This window comes from Corapipo altera, unplaced genomic scaffold (genome assembly GCF_003945725.1).
Source record: "Corapipo altera isolate COAL_440 unplaced genomic scaffold, ASM394572v1 23b, whole genome shotgun sequence".
Lineage (NCBI taxonomy): Eukaryota > Metazoa > Chordata > Aves > Passeriformes > Pipridae > Corapipo > Corapipo altera.
In genome coordinates this window covers 2,506,121-2,529,520 of record NW_020884885.1, presented here as the reverse complement: position 1 = coordinate 2,529,520, position 23,400 = coordinate 2,506,121, and the positions used below count along the sequence as shown (strand labels likewise).

At 33.9% G+C, this 23,400-nt stretch overlaps 1 protein-coding gene across 4 annotated transcripts in view; it reads left to right on the top strand.

Annotated features, from left to right (window-relative positions):
- FSIP1 (fibrous sheath interacting protein 1) overlaps positions 1-23,400 on the top strand; it is a 92,575-nt gene that overhangs the window by 22,118 nt on the left and 47,057 nt on the right. For all 4 annotated transcript variants that reach the window (XR_003527479.1, XR_003527480.1, XM_027642139.1 and 1 more), the window contains exon 11: positions 1,813-1,950. Coding sequence is in view for 2 of the 4 variants with exons in the window: in XM_027642139.1 (XP_027497940.1) it covers positions 1,813-1,950 (138 nt within the window). In the remaining 2 variants the exon portion in view is untranslated. The remainder of the gene's footprint in view (positions 1-1,812; positions 1,951-23,400) is intronic.

Here is a 23,400-nt window from a genome sequence, read left to right as displayed (position 1 = left end):
ATTTTTCAATTAATGAACTCTGATAGCCTATGCTCTTTGCCTCCACTTCACCAAAGCAAATGATTTTCATGGATGTATCTGTTTCAGGGCATGGTTAGAAGCAGGTTGATAAGCTGATCAGCCAGTTTTATGCCTCAGGAAGATTGTATGACACTAATATATTTCATTAAGAGGGATTTTGTTATTATTTATTTATAGAATTTTGGAGAAAAGGGAATGCAATGAATAATTTTAGACATTTCAAATACTCTTGCATTATATTTGTTACAGCTTTGTCTGTTGCTAAATAGTTGTATTTTGTCTTATGTAAACATATTTAACACTTATTATCTACAGATCTAAAAATCATATGAGGTAATCTCAAATGGACTTTCACTATGTACACGTGCTATATAATCGAAACATAAAATAATGAAGTATTGAAATATTTGAAGTATTTGAAACATAGACAATAAAATGTTTTCCTTGATATAATACTTTCTGCATTTATTCTATGGTATCTTGAGAAAAATACAAAAATATTACTAAGTGAGAAAAACCTTAACTTTACTTATATTGTGTGAATTCTGATCAGTTGCTATTCAGGGATGAGAGAAATGAAACTGTGACAACTACTTCTGTGAAAGCAGCAGGTTAATGTTCCATAGTAGTCAAATATTCAAATAGATTATTAGGAATAATTATGAAAGCAATACAGAATGAAACAGAAATTGTGACTGTCTGTTATGGGAAGATTTACTGTCATTGGAGTACTGCCAACTATTGCTGATTGTAAGTAAGATTTGTACTGTGTTAAGTTTATTTTCAAGCAGCTAGTAGTTTGATTTAAATGTCAGAACTCATAGATTTGCTAGATGTTTAGAAGTTGTTTACAGATATAGTCTTTTGTATATTGTAGTTGAGAAATTTTGTGTTGAATGTTGAATTGCAAAGGTTGTTTTTCTTTCCAATTAGACATGCTACTTGGAATTATTTTCCTTGTGTGTGTCTATTAAGATTCCTTGAGCTGCTTCTGAAAATAAGAACGAATAGAGTATGGTTTTATTATATGGCTGCTGATTCTTCTTTGGTTTGAATTGACTATCAAGTTGGATGGAGGGTATTTTGCTTGTTTTTTTTCCCCTCTGCTGTTATTTGTATCCCTTGAATTCTTCTACAGAATCTTTGGTTTGCAAGAGAAAGCTCTGTTTTTTCCCAATCACAACATAACTGCAGTTTTGCCAATACTTGTCGATCTTAATGAAGCGAGTTACGTGTAATATTGAACCTTGAATATATTTGGGACTTCAGGGTCCAATTCAAAACTACTGAAGGATGTGAGAGTGTGTAATCTGAATCTTTAATAATGGTTGGGCAACTAACTACAACTTACAGAGAGAGGATTATTTCTTATTTACCGTGATATCTAGTAAACAAAAGCTATCATCATTTCAGCTCCATTCTTCCTTTCCTTTCTGGCTTAATTCTGATCCCAGTATGGTTAATAAGAGCAAACTTTGAATCAGTCATTCTGTCTCCCCTAGTCTCAGTGCATTTTTATTGTTGTGGTAGAAATTAAGCATCAAAGTATTAGCTCTGGAGACTAAGAAATTCCTCTTAAAATGCAAAGGGGAAGAATTCTTTTACTGAAATATGTCCAGCCTGATATTTAGCTATTGTATTTGAAAATATGCATAATGAAAATTATGCATATGCAGAATTTGACATTGACACATTTCTGTGTTTCCTAGTAGAAATCAAAAGAACACCCAGCTGGCTATGAAGCAGTATAAAGTCATGTGTTTAACTTCCATCTGTTCTTTCTTTTACCAGGAGTCTCTGGTTTATGCCAACAGAAGCCTAGAAACAGTTCCAGGTGAAAAGGTTCTGCGGGACAATAAGGAAAAACGTGATCAACAGAATCGTCTGAAAGAAATAGATCATAAGCTGGAATCTCTAGAGAGAAATCTTGTAAGTGTCCTATTTTGGTTGGATTTTTCTTTCCCTCAGTCTGAAAACTTTGGAGTTTATCATTCCATCCGTCTTAAAATAAAGTCAAATTTTGCAACCTTATGTAAATTTCTGGAGGAATCCCCAAAGAAATATGCAAACAAGTTTCAAATAATTTTTCTTAATCTGGGAAATACATTTTTTAGTTGTAATGCGTGCTTACCATTAACGTAGTGTCTTTCAAAGTGAAAGATACTATTCTCCTCTCTTCCTTCCCCAAGGTGGATAGCATAGACATCCTAGAAGGGTTTTTTAATGTCTCATATACTTAGGTGTTCTTTGAAGGACCAAGTCTGATGGAAATGTTGTATACACTAAGTTATTGTGGTAATATTTCTTTATTATCATTAGATTGAAGTAAAAATAGTATTTTTTAATGGTTGTGCATTGTAGAAATTTGTTTCTTGTTTGTAGCTGATTTTAGTGTTTTTCACGTAGTCATAAAAACATCAATATATGAGTTTGTTTCTTCAGATCAAAAATCCATCTACCTTAACTTTGGCTTGTGGAGGTCTTTATTCAGCAGTAGGTTTACTCCCTGCAATAATCAGTTAGGACAAGTACTGTTCCAGTTATCTTTTATCACCCTCAGAAAGGGATCCCCAGTGCAGATCAAAAGCTTTGTGATTCAGGTAGCAGCATAACTGCAGTGGTATAATCTCAATTACCAGTAGCACTGTTGCTCTAGTTGCAAAAACTTCAGCCACTCTACATAAGCAAAGTTTATTCTGGCAGTGCTGGAGTATCTATGGAGTATGGGAACAAAGACTTCAGAAAAGGAAACAGTGATTGTTTTAGAGGCTGTTCACTTGTCTGACTACAGTAAGGCAGCATATTTAATTCTTATCTGTTCACAGACCAAAACAATAGTAGAACTTTTTTTTAATACACTGCTCTATTATATTAAACAGTTAAAAGACGGGAGACAAGTAAAATAGAGGAATTCTGTGAACTTCAGTATATTGAATAGGTTAATGGGTAAACAGATAAAATAAGTCTGTGTATTGTCATATTTTCCTAGCCATTGACCTTTATATCACTTTTTGTCACTACTGACCTTGTTCATGAGACAAGCACAATCTGAGGAAGTACGTCTGGGAATTGTATGATAGTCTACAGCAGGCCTGGGAAATGCAGTGGGCTGCTGACTCATTCAAATGTTTTGTATATAAATGGGTCAGTTCCAAGTCTTGGTTGGGTTATAGCAGTTTTGTTCGGTATCATATTACAGCAGACTCTTGCAACATACCACACATTTTTCTTTGACTAGATTGTGGGTATTTAAAGCTCTCAATTGATAGACTGTAATGCTGATTTACAGTGTTTATAAATATAGAATGTTACCTATACCAATGTGTAACTCATGGCCAGATTAGCCTTGCTGTGTGCTATGCAGCACCTGGTAAGGCTTCTTCAGGGGGGCACACTGTGTCTTCTTAGCAGTTGCTGCTCTGTAGTATTACTGAGATCATGGTATATGGATATGAAATATTTGTTTTAGGTCATTGCAAGGTACTTTGGTAGTCAGTGCAAATAAAGTGTTCAAGTCTGAAAGAAAGTAGTTTTTTCCTTCTAATACAGTACAGTAAAATATATTAAAAATGTACACTTTTTTGTGTGAACAAAGAACAGCCTTAGAAGAGACTGCTTTTCTTTTTTTATTAAATGCAGCACACATAATTGAATAATTTTTTTCTTAAATCAGATAACTTATGCAGTGTTGATGGGGCACCTTGTTTGTATACCAAAGTTATATTTTGGCAAAACTGCTCTCTGCCGGGAAACTGCATGATGAAAAGCTAAACTGAATGCTTAGCTTGATGGAGTACACAGATGGCATGTTTCCAGAATAATTTAATTATTTCTGGAAATACTGTTTTTTATTCAATAGGTGGCACTCTTCACTGTATGTCAGAGAAGGAATGCGTAGGCATGGTTCTAGGGGATATTTTGACTGGTAAAAAAAGTTGTCATTCCTGCGTTATAAAATACAGGTTGTGAGAGATTGACTCTTTTGGCAAGAGTCCAGGTGTGCAGCTTTTAACATTGTTATTCTTCTATCTTTCTTTAAAATTGTCTATTTAAAATCCGTGTTTTTCAAATTCACACTGCATTTCAATTTCTCCTTTACTCTTTCCTCAACCACTATAATTTGCTGTGTAAAATTATAAATAAATTCTCTGCTCTGAGTAGAGAAAGTGGTTTGCCAGCAGTTTGGAATTCTGTTTCTGAATGCGGGGTTATACTGGGCTTGATAGTTGTAAAACACAGTATTTTACAAATTTAATGTCTGAAAGAGAACTTACCTTAAGTATCCTTTAAAAAATCCCTCAGACAAAATATTTGTTTTTGGTTTTGCTTCCTATGTGGAAATTGTGGAGAGTTTAACTAGGCAGAATTTAGCTCTGTGTTGGGGAATAACTTGCATTATAGGTATAAAAGTAACTTTATTAGCATTTTTTTATGTGTACAGTTGAATGCTATGTTTCTTTGCTACTGCAAAATGAATTATTCAAATTTATTCATGTAATAGTAGTTTTACTCTGATCTTCTCTTCAAGGGGGAGGAATACATTCATCATATTTCTGAAGGAGGCTATTTAGTAGGTGAGGGCTTCTGAAATTATAACATTTATGGATTCTTCCACTACAGTTTACCTCATGTATGCTGTAAGACTAAGTCTGGGGGTCAACTCACAAAACAAAGCTGGAAGATAAAACCTTAACCTACTTTACATGCGATATAAACCCAGAAAATCTGTTAAATATTCTACATGAATTAATGAAACTAAGGGCTTTGGAATCTAAGTTCCTCTTTTATTTTGAAAAAAAATTGTCCCCAGTGAATTAATGTACCAAAGAATGTATTGTATGCATTGTTGAAATATATTGTGAAATTTCAATCCAACTGAAACGTATCTGGTTTCTTGCTGAATTTCTTTTAGGTTTTAGTTTGACCTTAGTTCACTTGTTCTTCATTTAAAATCATGTCTGACTCTCTCTGCATTCTTTCATCTTTCAGTTTCCTGGAAACCATTGAGCTTATCTTTGTTTTGTGAATTGCATTGTTAACTGCTGCTTAAAAAAAAAAAGTTCAGCTGCCAAATGCGTGTTACTGAGCATTAATGAAAAGAATTTTATATAGAAAGAATAATAAATGTAGTTATTTTTCAATTGTGGCTTCATCTAGTTGGCCATTTTTGATAATGCAGTGGCACATTTGATGATGTATTGAGTTTCTTCATGACAGACAGTAGGTTTAAATGCACCTCAAAGCAAGCTATTAAATAAGATAGCTTCACCTTTGCTGGCTATATATGTGTTTATTTCTAATGTGTTACCCTGGAAGCTATTTATTTCCTGCCAAAAATCTGCCCACAGATGTCTGTTTTGGGGTTTTGGTTAAATATACAAATTAAATTTACATAAATGAAAATATTTCAAAGCATATTGAATATATATATGCATATGATAGTGTGTATACATGCACATATGTATAAATGGTGCTACCTCTCAACATGACCAAGATATTGATACCTACTTTAAAGAAAAAGGTGTTGTCTTACCTGTAGTAAGTACTTTTAAAACAGGAGCTAAATCTAGTTTGCCTAGTCTTAAATTTATCATGGAATGTCGGTACATCTGTAGGAATTATTTTTTCAGGTTCATGCTGTCTAGTGGCCAAATGCATTACGTGATTGCTAATTACTAAGGGTTTTTTTATATCAAATAGTATTAGTAAAATACACATTCTGTTATCTGAACAGCTGAAATATGCAGGAACGTGAGCAACTGATGTGGATAATGCAGAACAAAAATAGTAAATGTAACATTGCTGTCGAGAGCTTTGATTACCTGCAGGATCTTACTCCAAAAGGCATGATTCTTATCTTCTTGATGCACAATAATGTATATCTATGGGAAAGCCTCAGGATAAAACTGATTATTGTTTGGTCCTGGAGAAAGTCCCATTAACCATTTTGGTTTTTACCCTGCATCAAGATGATGAGGGGTTTGTTGTTATGCATAATTTTATTCCAGTTTTTTCCCTGAAACTGATTGAATTCAGTGTACCTGATCCTGAGTCTGTATTAGGCAACTTCCAGAAAAGGAGAATAATTTGTTCCATAATTCCTTTTTTTCACCTTTAAGAAGAGGGCAAGATAAAGTCCTACTATGTATTTGGAGAGCAATTTCTCAACTAGACAATACTGTAATGTTGTTTTGTATCACAGTGTCAGCAGAGATTAGTGGCTAATACTTTTGAACACGGGAACATAGCCATATTTTTTAACTACTCTGTGCATTGATAGTCCTTCTCAGTTCTTCCAATATGCTTAACAGTAGCATATAAGTAACAGACATCTTTATTTTAATCCACATAGTATCATGTAGTGTCTGGTTTCTACATAAGCATGTGTTTATCCATAAAAGTAGAACTTGTTTAATAAAGCATTTTCATAACACATATTTCATTGCACCAAGTAAAGGGAAAAAGGACAACTTAACGTAAATAAAGTTGAGATATGCCGGTTTCTATGTTATTCTAAGGTTGCTTACCAAGCTGTTGCCTAGCTTCAAACAGGTATCTTGTTTATTCAAAGTTTTACAAGAATTCATTCTGATTATGTGATTGTACAGAGTTGTTTCAGAATGAAATGCGGTAGCATTTCCACCTGGGAGAAAATATCAGTATGAAAATCTTATTTTCTTCATTTAACAGCTACTACACACATGAAGAGAGCAATAAAATTAACAACAGATTGACAAAATGTTAATATTTCACCCAGATGATTGAAATAAATTTCCTGTGTATTGATTGTTTTTCACAGTACTGTGGATAAGAATGAAGTGACCACTAGAAGTATTTGTAATAAATTATTTGAAAACCGTGAGTTGCACTAAGACTTAATATAATTCAATAATTTTTGTATAAATGTTTAATTTTTAAAACTAATTTATACTAAAATATTTCTCAGTTAAAGTCTTAATGGTTCTTCTGGTTTATATGGAAAACTATGAAGATAATATTTACATAGATGAAGATAAATTTTACGTGGATGCTGGAGCCTATTAAATGAACTGCATCCATATGAGGGTGATAAGCAACATTGCCAGTTGCATCATAAGTATTAATTATGGGTTGATACTGTATATGAGAAATTATTACTGGAATTTGATACCTGCAGTGAGACCTACTTTAAACATAATGGGTTTCTATGTAAGAATAGTCAAATTTTTCTTCATTTAGTGTACTGATCCTCCTTCTCCCGAAATGTAATTTCCAGTTTAGGTGTCAAATCTGCTATATTATGGTGTTTACCATCTTAAAATAACAAACAAACCACCTTTGGCTACCCACCCATCTCTGAATTTGTTTGATCATTGTTCGATCTCCTCCCATTTTGTATCTCCAACGTGACTTAAATTTGACTATAATTGCACTGCTTTCTTAATTTTCTTTATTTATAAATGGCATTCAATACCCTCAAACAGATCATTATTGGAAATGGAAATTTTTCTTAGACGACGAAAGAGTTCACGAAAACCGATTTGTTTCTGTACTCTTGTGTTGTTGGTTCAGTGTGTCTTTGTCACACCCTCTGTCCTCTCTGACCTCAACAAATATAACAGTATTCTTGTATGTGCCTATTACTTTTTGTATTACTTTTTGTTACTATGTCATCTATTTATCTGCCCCTGACCTCTTTCATCATGTATAAACCGGGTTCCATGTATCCACTTGCGAATCTCTTTTCCATTCCTTCTTAACTCCCCTTTAAAAGGTCATCTTTAGTTCATGGTTGAGATAAATACATGACTTCAAAGCAGGACAGCATCTTTCATCCAGTGGCTCTATATTTAAACAATTTCATATTGCTCTGCTTCCCCCAGAAGGGAAACCTTCTGGTTTAAGACATTCAAGCATGTTGATCACTGGAGTTTCAGTGTTTTCCAAGTACTTGACTGTGTGTGTAATTGTAGCTTTTCTATGGATATACTTACAGGTTTGTTTGGAATTTTCATTACTCCTTTCTCTTCCAGTGTTTGTACAACATGTAGCATCACAGTTCAATGCAGTAACTATACTTTCTAGCTGCAGTGAAATTAAAGTAATGCTTAACAATTTTTCTGGTTAGTAAAGGTGTTGACTGCATAAAATTTTCATCATTGAAGTGTTCATGTCCTTCTGAGGCAAGGAGAAGGTGTTTACTTGTTACACATCTCTACTGGCAAATGCAGGAGTTCCTCATTCCTTTCTGCCAGTTAGCACTATGCTTTAATCCCTGTAGGAAAGAAGCGCTGTTTTTGTTGGTCTGCTTGCACCCTGTGCTCTACGAGAAGTAGTCAGGAAAAAGCCTCTGTTTCTCCCCAAATGTTGTTGGGGAAGGGTGTTTCTGCTTTGCCATAGGATGTCCCATGCAAAATGAGAAATGAAAAACAGCACTGCTCTGGAGGAAACCTTCTCCAGCATGTGCTTAGGTGTAATTTATCCTTTGCGGGTAATTAGCATCTTGATCTTTTGATAAGTAACATATAAACCCATCTCTCTATCTTAGGGTTGGTGGTTTTGTAATTTTGAGTCTGTGATAAATGTCAACACAGAAAATTTTGGTTGTAAATTTCTCTTATACCTGTTGTGCATCTGTATGTCTGCATGTACAAATCTAATAGAGCTTTAATCTTTTCTTGAGACACCTTAACTTACCAGGCCAGGATGGAAGTGTAATCGTACAGCATCTCTAAGAGTGGAAGATGTAAAGTACGTAGCAGATGCACAGGGTGGAGATACTCCTGGAAGCTACATCAAACTATTTGACAGCCACATGGGGCTCCTAGGCCAAAACCCACTTAAATGGCCTAGCAAGAGATGACTTATATAATAAATATTTGTAATATTGGTGTTGACGTCTCATTTATTTCAGTTTAAGCTATAGTTTATGTATTTTCTCCTGTGAAAGGCAATAGTAGTAACCAAAATTTATTCTCAGTATGATTCCTAAGAACATAAAAAAAATGTTAAATTTGTAGATAAGATGGATATTGCAGTTAATATTTTATTGCAAACTGATGGCATACCGATAATCTGAGTTGAAAGCCTGAAGTATTTCTGATGGAATTTTGGCTTCTAAAAACAGTTTCCTGAGGTGTCAACAGCAGTATTTCTAGCATGGTTGCAATAATTTTATTTTGAGAAATAGTGTAATCCTGTTTACAGAGTCAAATGGTTGGAGAAAAGCTTTGAAAGTCTTTTCTCATTGATCTGAATAGTCTTGTTATACAGCATATTTTCTAGTTATGCTGCACACTGCAGACCAATATCAGAAATACTTAGGAGGTTTGGATGTCCCTTTTCCAGAAAATCTTCACTTAAAATATTCCCTCTCATTAAGAATCTGAGGAGCTAAGGGCATATAAACTTCTGATGAAAAAAATACCTAGATACCTAACATTCTGCTGTTTGTACTGGTTGCCAGTTTGGCAGAGTTGGGCACCTCGTGGGCTGTCTCATGCCTAAGTCTGTTTTTTGATTCCTGGACTGAGTATTCCTTTTTCTATGGCCCTGTTTGCTACACATGCTCAGAGCATGACAATGCACCCAAGCAGCTGTAGATACAAAGCATATTACCATGCATTATCAAGATTATGTCTATTTTCTTTCAGAAACACAACCTGGGAAGTTAGCATCTTAGAGTAGTTCTCCACTTTCACCTTCAACAAATTCATTTCAGTGTCTTTATCTCCATTTTACTTCAGAGTCACCTAGCCCCTACATAATTATTTTTCTAAGATTTAGAGGACGAAGGACATAATCTCACCAATGATGATCTAAGATATTCATCCAGGAACAAAGTATTCAGAGCCAAACCAGTATAAATTCGAAGGACAATATTTCTGTAGCCTGGTGATGGGTGGAATGCTTCTCTGAAAGAAAAGCAAATAATTATCTGAGCACTGCTTGTACAGACTTGGATTCTCTCATGCAAAATGTATGAACAGATTCTTGTGTGGGGACTGGGACCTTCCTTTTTTGCAGATGACAGTCTCATCGTTGATCTAGATTAATGGTTTCTAACACAATGAATATTTCATTTTCCTAGTGCTTCATTTCAGGGCTGGGGTGAAAAGAGTTTTTATTCAGACTTGCCTGCATCCTTACCATCAAGATCTCCGCTCGTAAAAAGGGGAAGTAGGTTGAGACTTGGAAATCACTTTCTGGACTTGTACTTTTGTAACTATGCAGGGCAAATGTATGTAAGAGGCACAGCCACACACTTTGTGATAAATCCTCCAAATCTCGAAGAAGCATGGTTGTAGGATGTTCCCTTTGGCTCTTTTTTCTGTTGTCTGGTTTAGTTTTGGGTTTCATTTCTCTTTAAAGCACAGTGCTAATAACACCAAGGTCATGGGTTTGATCCCCGTACGGGCAATTCACAAAAGAGTTGAACTTAGTGATCCTTGTGAGTCCCAACTCAGAATATTCTTTGTGATTCTGTGTGATTCCCCTCATTATTTCTTTGGCACTGTTCTGCTTACAAGTATTGAGAAATATACATTGGTACATGGTAGTGACCATTCTTTATATGTTCTGGACTACTTATTTATGGAGATATGCTTTCTGAATGGTGTGTTATCTTTAGTTTCAACTATTCAGGTAGTACCAAAAAAAGAAGTCCATTATAAGTTGATGTTGGAAGACAGAAGATACTGACTGGACTTTGTAAGAAATGCTTTCCTCTGCTTCTTAATATGATCCATTTTTAGTTTTCTCTTCTGCCAATTACGCTTAGGAGTGAATAGGTTTATTTGAATTCCTTCCGTAGAAGTCCCACACTTCTAAATTATTCCGTTAGGAGTACTTCCACTATATCTTCACAAGCTTGGGTTTTTTTCCTCCTTTATAATATAGTGTAGTTAGTATAATATAATAGTGTAGTTAGTTATCCAAATGCAAAAGCTAGTCAAAATGAAACACACCTCCGTACTAATAATCTCCCTTTGTATGCTCTCTGTCACTTCCCTTTTTTTGGAATGCCTTGCTATTCCTTATGTGGTTGTCTTAATTTTCTGACATGCAGGAAACTCCCCATCCCTTTCTGGTGGAATCTAGTCTTTGTTTATATCATATAGTCTTTGCTGCCTAGACTATTGATCTTTGTTTAAAGGGTAGATATTTTTCTATTGATTGTATTTATCTTCTCTAGTGCCTTAATTGCAAAGTAGTGTAATTATACTGTGGGAGGTGTGTGTGTGTGTGCATGTATATGTATTGAACACTAAACAATATTTATTGCTAAGAAGAGTATTTTACTCTAAATGTTTTGAATAGTTTCACTCTTTGGGATGTTAGCTGAAAAGAGATTAAAACTGGATAACTGCTTCTACAAACATGAACATGTGGTTGTAGCAGACCTTTTTTCTTCCTAGCTGCTTTTCTTTCTGTAAATCAAAGCCTTCCTTCAAAGAAATATCAAGGAAGAGTGGTGTCTCTCAGCAGGGAGTCTTCATTCTGCAGGAAACAAACATTTTGTGCCTGTCCTCTGCTATTGGCTTAAGTGTAGTAGAAGCTTATTAAAAGTGTGCTGGAAGCTCCTGGTTTGTGAAGAGCAGCCTACAGGACTTGGCCTTTTTTGTTGAAGCCATGTGTATTACTTTCTCAGTTTGATTGCATATAAATATAACACACAATAGAAGTTTTTGGATTTATCGTATATTCAACAGGTATATCTGTGTAATTGGAAAAGTATTTAGAGTTGTTATGGTTAGAATTGTCACTTGTATGCAATATCTTGTACCTACTTTTCGTTTAAGATAATTGATTGGGAAAATAAAATCCAGTGTAAATACTAACAGTTGTTTTTATTACTAGTATTTTTAGTGGCAAAGCTAGAAAGCAGTTATGAGGTAAGTGACTTCAAAGTGATAGCAGTAACCAGCTAAGAATTTTTAATATAAAAAAACAGCAAAAGAACTGATTCTTTTCATACTGTATGCAAAGGAAGGCATTGTGACCTGCGTTTGTAAGAGAAATTTCAAGTATGGTGTGGTGATGGTCCTTCTCAGAAAGGCATGTCTTTAACTTGAACTCTTATAACAATAATAATAAATTTATGTTTTAAAATTACGTTGAATTATGTGAATTCAAGAAATGACAAGTGTAAGTACTGAATAGAAGGTAGAGAGTATGGACTGATTTGTGAAGAAAGATTAGAAATGGTCATTATGCATACATTATTCAGACTCTTTCTGAATTATACACTTAGACTGTAACCTGTAAATAGAAGTATAGATATATAAATAAGGGATATATAATAAATTAATGCCAACAGCCATTATGCAAACGCATGCCTTTCCAGTTGGGAATAGTATGAAAACTGAATTACCACTGTTTGAAATTATTCTAGAATAACTTTTATAGGTGTTTCAGTCTCTGTCTCATTACCAAGTGACTTTTAGTGACTGTCTAGTTTCTCAAGGGGAAACAGTGTTTCTTCCTTTTGAATGGATCCACCTTTTTATTGGGAGGAGAATTTATGCCATGTGAACTAACCCTTTAGTATAAGTTCCAATATAGAAGTGTTTTTTAAACTTTTCTTTGTATTCTTTATTTTTGAATTACCCATACTTCCTTATCTGACACTTTGCTTTTTAAACCTTTATAATGCGATGGGTTTAGTTCATTTATGAGGCTTTGGTACTGAAGCTAGGAGTTTCAGGTACAATATATGATAGCTAAGAAAATAAAGCATTGTATTGGAAACTGAATTGATAATGTTAGCAGGAAAATCAGGTTCAAATTCAGATTTCTTACATTAATGACATGTTTTTATTTTCATAAAAATTAACAAAAGATAGATTAAATTTGTTTTATTGTTTCATGCTACAGGAATTATCTTTTTTATTTTTTAATTCTTAATAAGAGGATGACGGTCTTAGTAGGAAAAGTAATATCTGTGTCTTGCTTGTTTTAATATCAGGGGTTCACAACAGCATTTAGCTCCAGAGAAAAGTGAGTGGACAAATCTTTTAATTAACCTCCATCATTACACATCATGCCCTCTCATTAAATAGATGTAACAGGGAGAAAAGCCAGTTGTTTCTATTAATTTTCTAGTGCTTTTGTGGTTTGTATACTTCAGTGTTCTGAAGGTCGGATAGAACTACCAGACCATAAAATCCAGCCAGCGAGAGATTTGGAGCTAAGAGAGCTCAAGGATTTATTAAGTGATGTGAAACTCTATTGTTTTGTGCATGTGTTACATAATTGCTGTCAGTGCAAGGCTGTTAAAATTCCCTGCTAGTAATAACACGAATACCATTTTATAGCTTCAAGAGGAGATAAAAGAAGTTTCTTAGTCAGCACTTCAACAATATCACAGCACATGTCAGTTTTATTATTCCGGGGGCTTCAGTTTTGGCAGATGCTCTCCATTCTGGCTGTGGTGTGGTAATTACCATATAAATTAAGCAGTGAAATAAGCTGAGTGCAGCCTTATCCCTGCTGCCTGTAACCAGGTTGCAAGTACCACTGTGTGAAACAGGCATAATTCAGGCTGATTATATTTAGAAGGCCACATTTTGAAATTCTGGGCCTTTATTTCTATTTGAGTCAATTTTAAATGTAAATTGAAGCCGTTTATTTGCTGTGCAAACAGGAGGATCATTCTTTCTCCACAAGGTACTCTCCATAATAGCATTCCAGGAATTAGTTTAATCCATCCAGGTTTGATTCATAGACACTAATTATATTTCAGCATACATTCTAATCCTTCAAATTATATGTGTCCTTACTTTAATGAGTTGTAACTAGTCCTTAAATGGGGAACTTTGCATTTTCTTTTATATCTAACAGCCTTTACTTTGGATTTTATGGGATTAAGCTACTATGTAAAGTCTAGGAAAGTGAGCTGAAATCAGTGGTTTTATTTTGTTTTATGTGGGTTTTTTTTTCCTAATACAATTAATTCTGCTAATCTGGGAAGCCTTGGAAATTGTTAAATCAAGATTCCAAATGCAAACATGTCATTAATGTAAGAAATCTGAATGATGATAGTGATAAACCAGATATTTTTTTCCATGTGCTAACTAACTGCATGTGTCAACAGTGGGCAAAGAAAAAAGAAATGATGTGAGTGACATTATGCTTTTTAAAATCAGGAAAATTGTGTTGGAAAATAAAAACCTCAAAAAAATAGCGTATTACATAATTTTTTTTTCTTTCTGGTGTTGCATTACAGAAGTCAAGGCATTTTAGAGAACTGGATGTGTTATGAATGGTGTAGTGGACACAAAAAACATGGCCAGGGTTTTGGTGAGCAGGTGACAATGCTGATGATGTAACTGCAATCTTTTGATTTAAATTCTTCTTTTAAATTCAGTGTCATGGAAAGGACAAGAGCCATCAAGAAACTTGTGCCATCAGTGTTAGGCTACAGTTAATTATCTCTTGCTTTACTAGACTGTTTTCTCTATAGCTAAAATTTGAATCCACAAAACTGCTGCATAAGAGATAATTTCTGATCTTTTAATAAGATGGAAAGTAAATTTAGGGATTTGACTTTTGTACTTACATTTCAACTCTGAGGGGTAATGTACAAAATATCTTAAGTTATCAAATCTATTAAAAAATATTGTTATATTCAAAAGATAATAAAATTAGAGTTCCTATCTTCTCAGTTTTCAAGTACTTTTGGAGTAAAAACTGTGTTCCCTGTTTTGGTGATTTTCTTCAAGTACAGCAGCTAGATTTCTTCTAACATTCTTGACATGAAACTCGCAGTTTCAACAATGAAACAGAACTGAAATAATAGGAATTTTATTCTTTAAATATCAGAATTGTATTAAGGATTGCAGAAATAAATTCCAATGTCAGAAGCAATTCCAGCTCAGCTAATTTTATGATTCCTACTTAAACTCTGGTGTAAGGTATATCTTCTGCCCTGGTGTGTTGTTGGGTCGGAATCCTTTTCCCCTTTTCCCCATTTCTGTTGAGCATTACTCAAGAGTTGACTGACTTATTTTCTAATTGACAATTTAGGTAGTTTCATGCAGCACTTCAATGGCCTGTAGAAACAAAGGTGCTACATTAAAATTTTGGATTACTGAATATTTGAATTGTTAATACTAGGGTAATCTTTCTATTAGCGTATTGAATGCATTTTGATATTGTTGAAGGAAGAGAAGAGGCTCTTCCAGTCTATCAAATGGGTGGTATGTGGCATTAAGTGGCTTTTTCTGCTTTGGAAAATCCTATTTTTTTCTCATTTTTTAAAGCCCTTTCTGAAGACAATATTAGATAAACCATTTAAATAATTACTTTCTGTATGTGTATCTACTCTATGCATTGTTATTAATTCTTGCTGTATAATTACCTTCATTAGGACTCTTTTGTTTGCATTTTCTTAGAAATTAAATCAATTAGGACATGCTGTAGTCCCATAGAAACTTTACAGAATTCAGAGTAGTATGACTGGCCATGAGATCTGCTTGGACAGAGAAATTTTAAAATTTAATGCTGAAGTCACTACTTGGTTTTGATACTCAGACCTTTCAGTAGATGAAAGTTTAGCAGCCATGCTTGGAATGTCTGGCTTGGTAAGACCCTCATGAGAGTATTTTCTGTGCTTGACAGAAATAATATGGTAACACAGGTAACAGTGGATAAAAATAATAATTGGTGCTGAGAATATGGGAAGTGAAGACCTTGGTTAATCAGTAAAGATATGTTACAGTTAAAGATTGACAAACTGTTGAGCTTGCTTCACAAGCAGATACATACAACAAAACAACTCCAAGCTACTAATTATATTATACTACTTGACTTACTATCTGGATTTTTGCCAGGTAGAAAATGATTAGGCCAAATCTTACTTGTACTTTCACAGTTGACCTCACTGTAATCCCATGGAGGAGAAAAAACCCAAAATAACAAAACCAAAACTCAACCAAAAACCTTGGTAAGTAATGTTTTGTGGGGAAAAAATGTGTTTAAGTATTGTCAAACTTAATATTGTTTCTGAAAAAATTGAATTCCACTTCCATCCTTCACTCTTAAAGTTATTCACAACTTGTCATTCCATTACCAAAAATACTTTTGAATACAAGTAAAATACTTGTGGGTATCTAAAACATTGGTAGAACCTGTTACAGACTGGATTATGTATTTGGAAAGGGCTCTTGAGGGCTTTAGATTTTGCTTTTTCTTCTCTACTGTCTTGCAGGCTTTCTGTTTATATTCTGTTTATTCTTGTTTGTAGTGCTTTTCTTTGTGTTTCATAGTGTGTGAGGGCAGTGATATATCTCAGCTGTTCCTCCTATGTTTAGTCAGTTTTGAATGTGGAGTAATGTTGTTTGCTTTCATAGATTCCATTGAGCAGGCAGGTAACAGAAGACAAAATTCACTGTGAGGATAAAAGATTCTAAGGTGCAATTTTAATCGTGATTTATAATTTTCCCTCATTTTGTTTCTAGAATACAGCATGCAGCACTTTCTAATTCAATTTATTCTTAATCTTCTCAATTTAAAACCATTTCTGTGGTTTACCTAGTAATAACGTATTTGTAACTGTAAACTGCTAGATGATGTGTAAATTCACTGACTATATAATCTTTAAGGTTAGGTTAAATTAAGTAGTGTTGATGTGCAGTTGTGGTACAGTGTATCAGAATCTTGTGCAGAAATACAGTGTACTCATGTTTTGATGAAAGTTAGAACAGTCAAATTGTGTTAATTCATCTCCATATATCATTAGACTTTACTAGGTATTTTTTTTCCATTAAAAATGAAAAATTGTTGCCTTTAAAAAGCCTTCAATCTTCTTCTAAATGTATCTAAATGTGATGTAGGCAAAAGGAAACAAACTATACAAAGTAAGGATGGGAAAATGACTTTCAGCTCTTATTAATACAACAAAACTGCTAATGCCTTTAATGGAAGTTGTAAAAGCAAATCAAGCAATATAGAACAATATAATATGCAAGATTGAAAAATCACATTCTTGAGGAGTTTATGGTATAGCAAGCTGAATTTTGAATTTAGTGATTTTAACAATCTGTCTGGCTTGAACTAGGTAAACATTCTCTGTAGGACATTTAAAGTGCAGTCTAATTAATCATTAACACAACTTTGTGCAGTTAATGCCCCCTGCAATGAGTTTGCTTCATCTATATAGCAGTCATAGCTGAAAATTGTAGTTTCTGCTCTGAAGCAAAGTATTCAAATTGTGGATATGTGTCATTGCAAGAAAAAATTAGAAAAAAAACGTCTTGAACTTACACTTGATTTGTACAGAAGTTGCAGGACTGTTCTTTGAATCATTGTTGCACAACTGTCTAGTGTAAAATGCTTAAAGGTAGTTAACATGCATATTTCAACTTGATGGTCTAATGAATATTACATTGGCACCAAAAACTGCAATCTGCAAATAACTAAACAATAATTAAAAGAATAAGCTTGATTTCTCTTTAGTGCTGACATAATAATTTTAAAAACTGATATTCTCTCAGACTTTTGAGTTTCTTTTTATTAAGAAAGGAGAACTCTGCCCCAAGTTCTGTGTACTGCCAGATCCTTCACAGAATGCCTATATACAAAAAGCAAAGTGGCTTATGCAGGTTGCTCTGCTCTGAATGTTTTAACCGTAGATGCAGTTAGGCAGGTGTCAGGTAAGTTCAGAGAGGGAGATTACTTTTTAAGCCCATGTATTAATTTTTTCCCTAGGTAATTAAGATTTTTTCCCCTTAATAATCTGCTAATTCATATGTTAAAACACTGCATCTCAGATAAGATACATGTAAGTGCTAAAATCATTACAAGACCAGTCACTACAGAAAATCTTGATACTATATAAACATGTGTACAATGCAAGAAAGTGGATTTCATTTAGTTGAATGTAGCCTTTGTCCTACATGTGCATTCATATGCTGTCTGTGAAAGCTGTTTGTGCTTGGGCATCAGGTTGCATAAAATATGTTAAAAAAACCCCTCATGTAGTTTCCCAGTTAGTACTTGAAATGTTTTAAGGGGCCTGCTAAAGTCCAAGTCAGTTTAAGGTTCTAAGCTAAAACTAGTAATAATCTATGTTCATTGCTGCCTTTAATAACATTGAAAAGTTCTTTGATTTTTACCAATTTACCTTCTGAAGAACTAGAAAGTAGAGAGCTGTCCTTTCATTTTGAACAGAATACTGTTATTCTGTATTTTGAGTACAGGGTGAGTATTATTGCTTGGATAAAATAACAACTCTCTTATTCTCAGGTCCATTCTAGTGTCAAGGAATGTGATTTATGTGGTAATTTCCTTCAGCATTTCTTTTCTGTCTAAATCTTGAATGTTAAAAGCAGTAACTAGATATGGAATATCAAATGGAATATATTACATGTGGCATAGATTTTAAAATAGTACAATATTTATTTACAGGTAAACTAGCCAGTTGTTTAATGAGCAATTATAGAAATAGCGGCCTTGTACCTTGGACTTCTGTAGTGAGCTGCTGGTAAACAAGTTGTTCAAAACATTTGTCTATAAACATCACAAATATTTTCATTCAACCTAGAAAGTATTGAATACATAGTTCTGAAATAAATGGAAATAAATAAAAAAAATTTGTTTTTTCTTTCATGTATAGTGTGGTTTTGACTAAGAAGATTTGCATAGAATCTTTTAGGTCAGACAGACCTTTGATGTCATTGAGTCCAACCACTAATCCAGCACTGCCAAGTCCACTATTAAACCATGTCTCTTGAGTGCTACATCTACACAACTTTTAAATACTTCCGGGAATGGTGAATCAACCACTTCCCTAGACAGCCTGTTCCAATGCCTGACCACGCTTTCAGTGCAGAAATATCCAATGTAATCCTCCCCTCGTGCGACCTTATGCCATTTCCTCCATCCTATTACTTTTTACTTGGGAGAAGAGAACCGACCCCCACCTGCCTGCAACCTCCTTTCAGGTAGTTGTAGAGAGCAACGAAGTCCCCCCTGAGCCTCCTTTTCTCCAGGCTAAACAACATCAGCTCCCTCAGCTACTCCTCATGGGATTTGTGCTCCAGACCCTTCATCAACTTTGTTGATCTTCTTTGATTCTGAATGACTTTTCTTAAATAGTAAAATTATCAATGAAATGAAAATACTGTGGTAAGTCAAAAAGCATATTTAGTGTTTGAACATTAGTAATGCATCGGTTTTGCAAAGCAGAAAGAAAAAAGAGCTAGCTTTTCAAAATATAATACGCTGAAACAGCAGTACAATACAGAACACAATGAATGACACGTCTTTAGCTCAGTACAATACCTGTTTTGTATCTTTTCATTTTTTCAGAGTTAAAACTTAGGTTACTGGGTTTATTGGAGAAAGGGAATACGGGTCACAGAACTGTTAAAGCTATGACTATACAATGTTAGAAATAGTCTTCCTCTTGGAGTTTTTCATTCTGACAGATTTATCAGGGCCATTCATATAAAAAATAAAGTAGGAGGAAATCTCCTATGCTTATTTTCTGTGGAAGAAGAACAATGTATACAGGAAACAAATGTATTACTCTTACATTGTTGTTTATAAAAGCAGGATGATAGTTTGGCTCAGGGTGTCTGAAATGTCTCTAGTTCATCTCTAGCTTTTGACATCCTTTAATTATGACTATGCTTTATTGACATATACCTGCACAACAGTCTTTAATAAAATGGGAAACCTTGCTGTAAGTGGTGTTTTGTTAGTGTGACAAGTAGACTAAACAGTGAAGATGATTAAGTGTTAATAATTCATATTGAACTTCAAAGTGTCTTACTTCAGAGAAGTGCTATGGCATTATCTTTCATATCATATATAAAAGACATAATATTTCCAAACATAACTGTTTCCTCCCTTTTATTTTCACTTGTTTTCATTCTCCAGAATGAACATAATAGTTCTGTATTTGGTCAGTATTTGTGTATTTAGATGCTTCTGTGGTTCAGATTAAGTTTCATAGATATTTTGACTATATACTTAAATTTACTGTGAAGGGTTAAAATGAGTGGTTTTGTCATAAGTAAGGCACACATGTTTAAGGTTGTTCAAGTGCTTATAGAGTTTGTCAATCTGTCTTCACTGCTTAAATTGATATTATATAGCCTGATCTTGCAGGTTCATGCTTGTAATATGAATTCAAAGAAATATTTATAATTTAATTTTGTCTTGTGTGTTTTTATGATGAGGTCTGTAATTTTTATTACTAGAAATCATCAAAGTGGCAGAAAAGTAACATAACTCATTATTGTGGTTTATGCCTTGGAGATGTTTTTAAAAAGTAATTCAACTGTTTAGATAATTTCAGAGATTTCTTAAATAGCGAAAATGCATGCTTCTAGGAGACAAATGCAATTTTCTGGTTGCATGTAATAAGTGGAATGCTCTTTTACATTTTCTTTATTACAATAACAATTATGAACTTGCTCCTGTTACACTAAAAGCTGGACAGAAATATTATGATGGTCCTCTCTGTGAAATTTGACCTTTGTGTGATTTTTAAATTATCGTTAGATGAGCTTTGTAGATATACTTGTGTATTTAGATGTGTGTGCTTGCTTAGGTGCTTGCTAAATCAGGGAGTCTTGCTAAGTCTTGCCTGTCTTGCTAAGTCAGGCAGTAGAAACCAGGGCTAAATTTTCAAAACACTGTTGTATCACTAAACTGTACACAGCACACATAGGCTGTCTGCAGAGTCATTTTCTTATGCAAATTATCCTTTGCATATCTAGTTACTGCTTTTAACCTAGTAACGTGGAGATTTGCTTTCATGATAGGAAGATGCCCATGCAGAAGTCAATTGTGAAAAAAATTTTTGCATGACCAGATGAGACACTGCAAGGTAGCTATAGTCCCTTCAGATGACTGGCTGTAAAAAGAGGCAGTGAAAACAGGATGGATATTCCTTTGTTTCTTTTTTGGTAGTTGTCTGTTACATTTAGTCATTTTGTAGAACTGATTTTAAAAAGTTTGTTTCATTTCTTTACTAGTCAAGAAATACCAGCCTTCTAGTATGCAAATCATGTAATTGCTTAAGCAGTGGTTTGTATGCATCAATTTTGTGTAAAGGAATAAAACTTTTATGCTGTGACTGTTGTTTGGCTGGATGCAGTTTCTACCTACACTGTTTAAATGTACTATTACTGATCTACTTTAGGACTAACTATTTTCTACTTTTATGGGAAACAGACAGAATGTCTGGAATTCCACTTACAAAAAGGAATCTGTATCCTGCTGAGTAATAGCAAGACGGTTGTCTTTTTTTCCTAACTGCAGATGTAAAATTCAATACCCAAAGGCATGCCAAGTATTGAAGGCGATTTACTGTTAAGATTTAATATTGTTTCTTAAATTACATAGCTATAAGGAGTATATCTGGCTGCAGGATTAATTTCAAGAGAGGTAGCTTAATCTTTTGTTGGAGAAATATATTTCTAAAAGGAAGAAATAAAAGTAATAGATTTAAATCTTTCAATTGCTCATATGATTTGTATTTTTTGATTTAATGCATTCACTCCTGTTTATAAGCATTCACATACACATCCATGTGTACTTCCTATGACTTGACCAAGTTTAGATACATAGGGCAACTAAAATTGCAACACATTTCTGAATGTATTTTGCTTATGTTGATGACGGCAGAAACTAGAGAAGCTTAGAAACTTGTTGAAAGATGTAGCTTTATATATTGTTAAGAAATTTAAGTGCATTATTCTTAAGACTTACATATCAGACACTTACGAAAACAGCAATAAACCAAAATGTTACTCCACTTGCATCAATAACTATAATACAGAGAAGCAGTGCATATATAACCTTCTCTTATGAGCTAGACGTGTCATTATTTTAAAGAGATGACAAATCCCTGACATCTCTTCCATTGATAGGATTTTGTTGGTATTTCCTAGTTTTCAGCCTTCTTTCTGATGAAAAATATGGTAATAATGTGAAGATTTTGGAAATAATGAATGTAAAGAACTTCAAGCCATTATTCAATTTGCAGTAGATCTGCTGTGGTGAAATAGCAATTACCCTGTTTCTTTACTTGTATTTTCAAAGTCGTGTGGATTTTGAATAATATAAACTCTTTGATTTCATCCTCTGGATTTGAAGATTTTAGCAAATCATTGTTATTTTTATAATTAATTTAGCACTTAATTTTCTTCTAAAACACTTGGTTTGGCAGGTGAAGTGATATTACCAGTTTTTGTGTTACTAACATAAAAAATATTTAATTTAACACTATTTTTATGTTAACAGATACCAAATTTTAAATTTGAAGTCCTACATAAAGACATTTGAGAACTTGTTTGGTTTTTGTTAAATATTGATGGCAAATAGAGGCAAAAAAAAGACTGACAAGTTGAATTGTTGACTACTGTTCAGAAGTACACCATATAAATACACAGCTCATAAAGGTATTTTTTTAAATTTAGAAGCAAATCATCAGAAGTAGCTTAGGTTTTGGATAAACGCAAGAATATTCACTCATTTTTTCTACAACTCTATGGTTGTAGAAATCGCAGTGTTTATGGGTTAAGGACATCTAGTACTTGGAAAAATCTCAGGTCTCTAGGAAATAGAGTTAACAAACACATCATTTTCATGTTGGAAGAACTTCCAAATTTACAGTATTACTTGTAAACTTGGGGTACAAAGTAGTAATACAGGATCACGATACGCTGCAATGCATATTGCATCAAATTTGTAATACCATTTGGATGCATAAAACCTCTGTCTTCTACTGTTGTTTATATTTGTAGGAATCCTTTTCATGTGTAATTTTTACAAACATTGGGAGTAGAAGTGTGGGAGAACAATACTTAAGTTGTACTGACTCTGTGTCTGAAGTCAAACACTTCATGCCTCTGAAGAAGTAACAATGAGATGTAGGCACTGTTTTAAAGGGGGAAACATGATTTCTAGAGCTGGAGATTTGTTTGGAGTAATTAAAGCACAGAACTCATGCTGAAGTAATGGGAATTTAGTCACCTAATTAGTTTCTATAAATCTCATTGTATAGGGTTGAAATGCTTAGTTTCTTGACCTGTTTCATTGTGTCATTGATAATGATGACTGTTGGGACTGACTGAGTCATTTAGAGCCCTATACTCAGGTCAGAACGTCGGTACTTGCCTTCTTACCAGTTTGTCTACTTTTTGGATTTTGATTTATCCTCTTTTGATTGCTTCCATAAATTTTGGGGTTTGGCTATTTAGACTATTTCAAGGAAGTAAGTTTATTTTGCTACTTTATTTCTGCCATTTAAACCATGCGTATATTACCATGTAAATCATGCTCAGTAAATTAATGTGATTTAAGTGCAGAAGGATATATACTTTGTAGTTTCCCTTAAATAAAGAACAAGACTTTTGGAGAGAATGCTGTCACACTGGAGAAAAA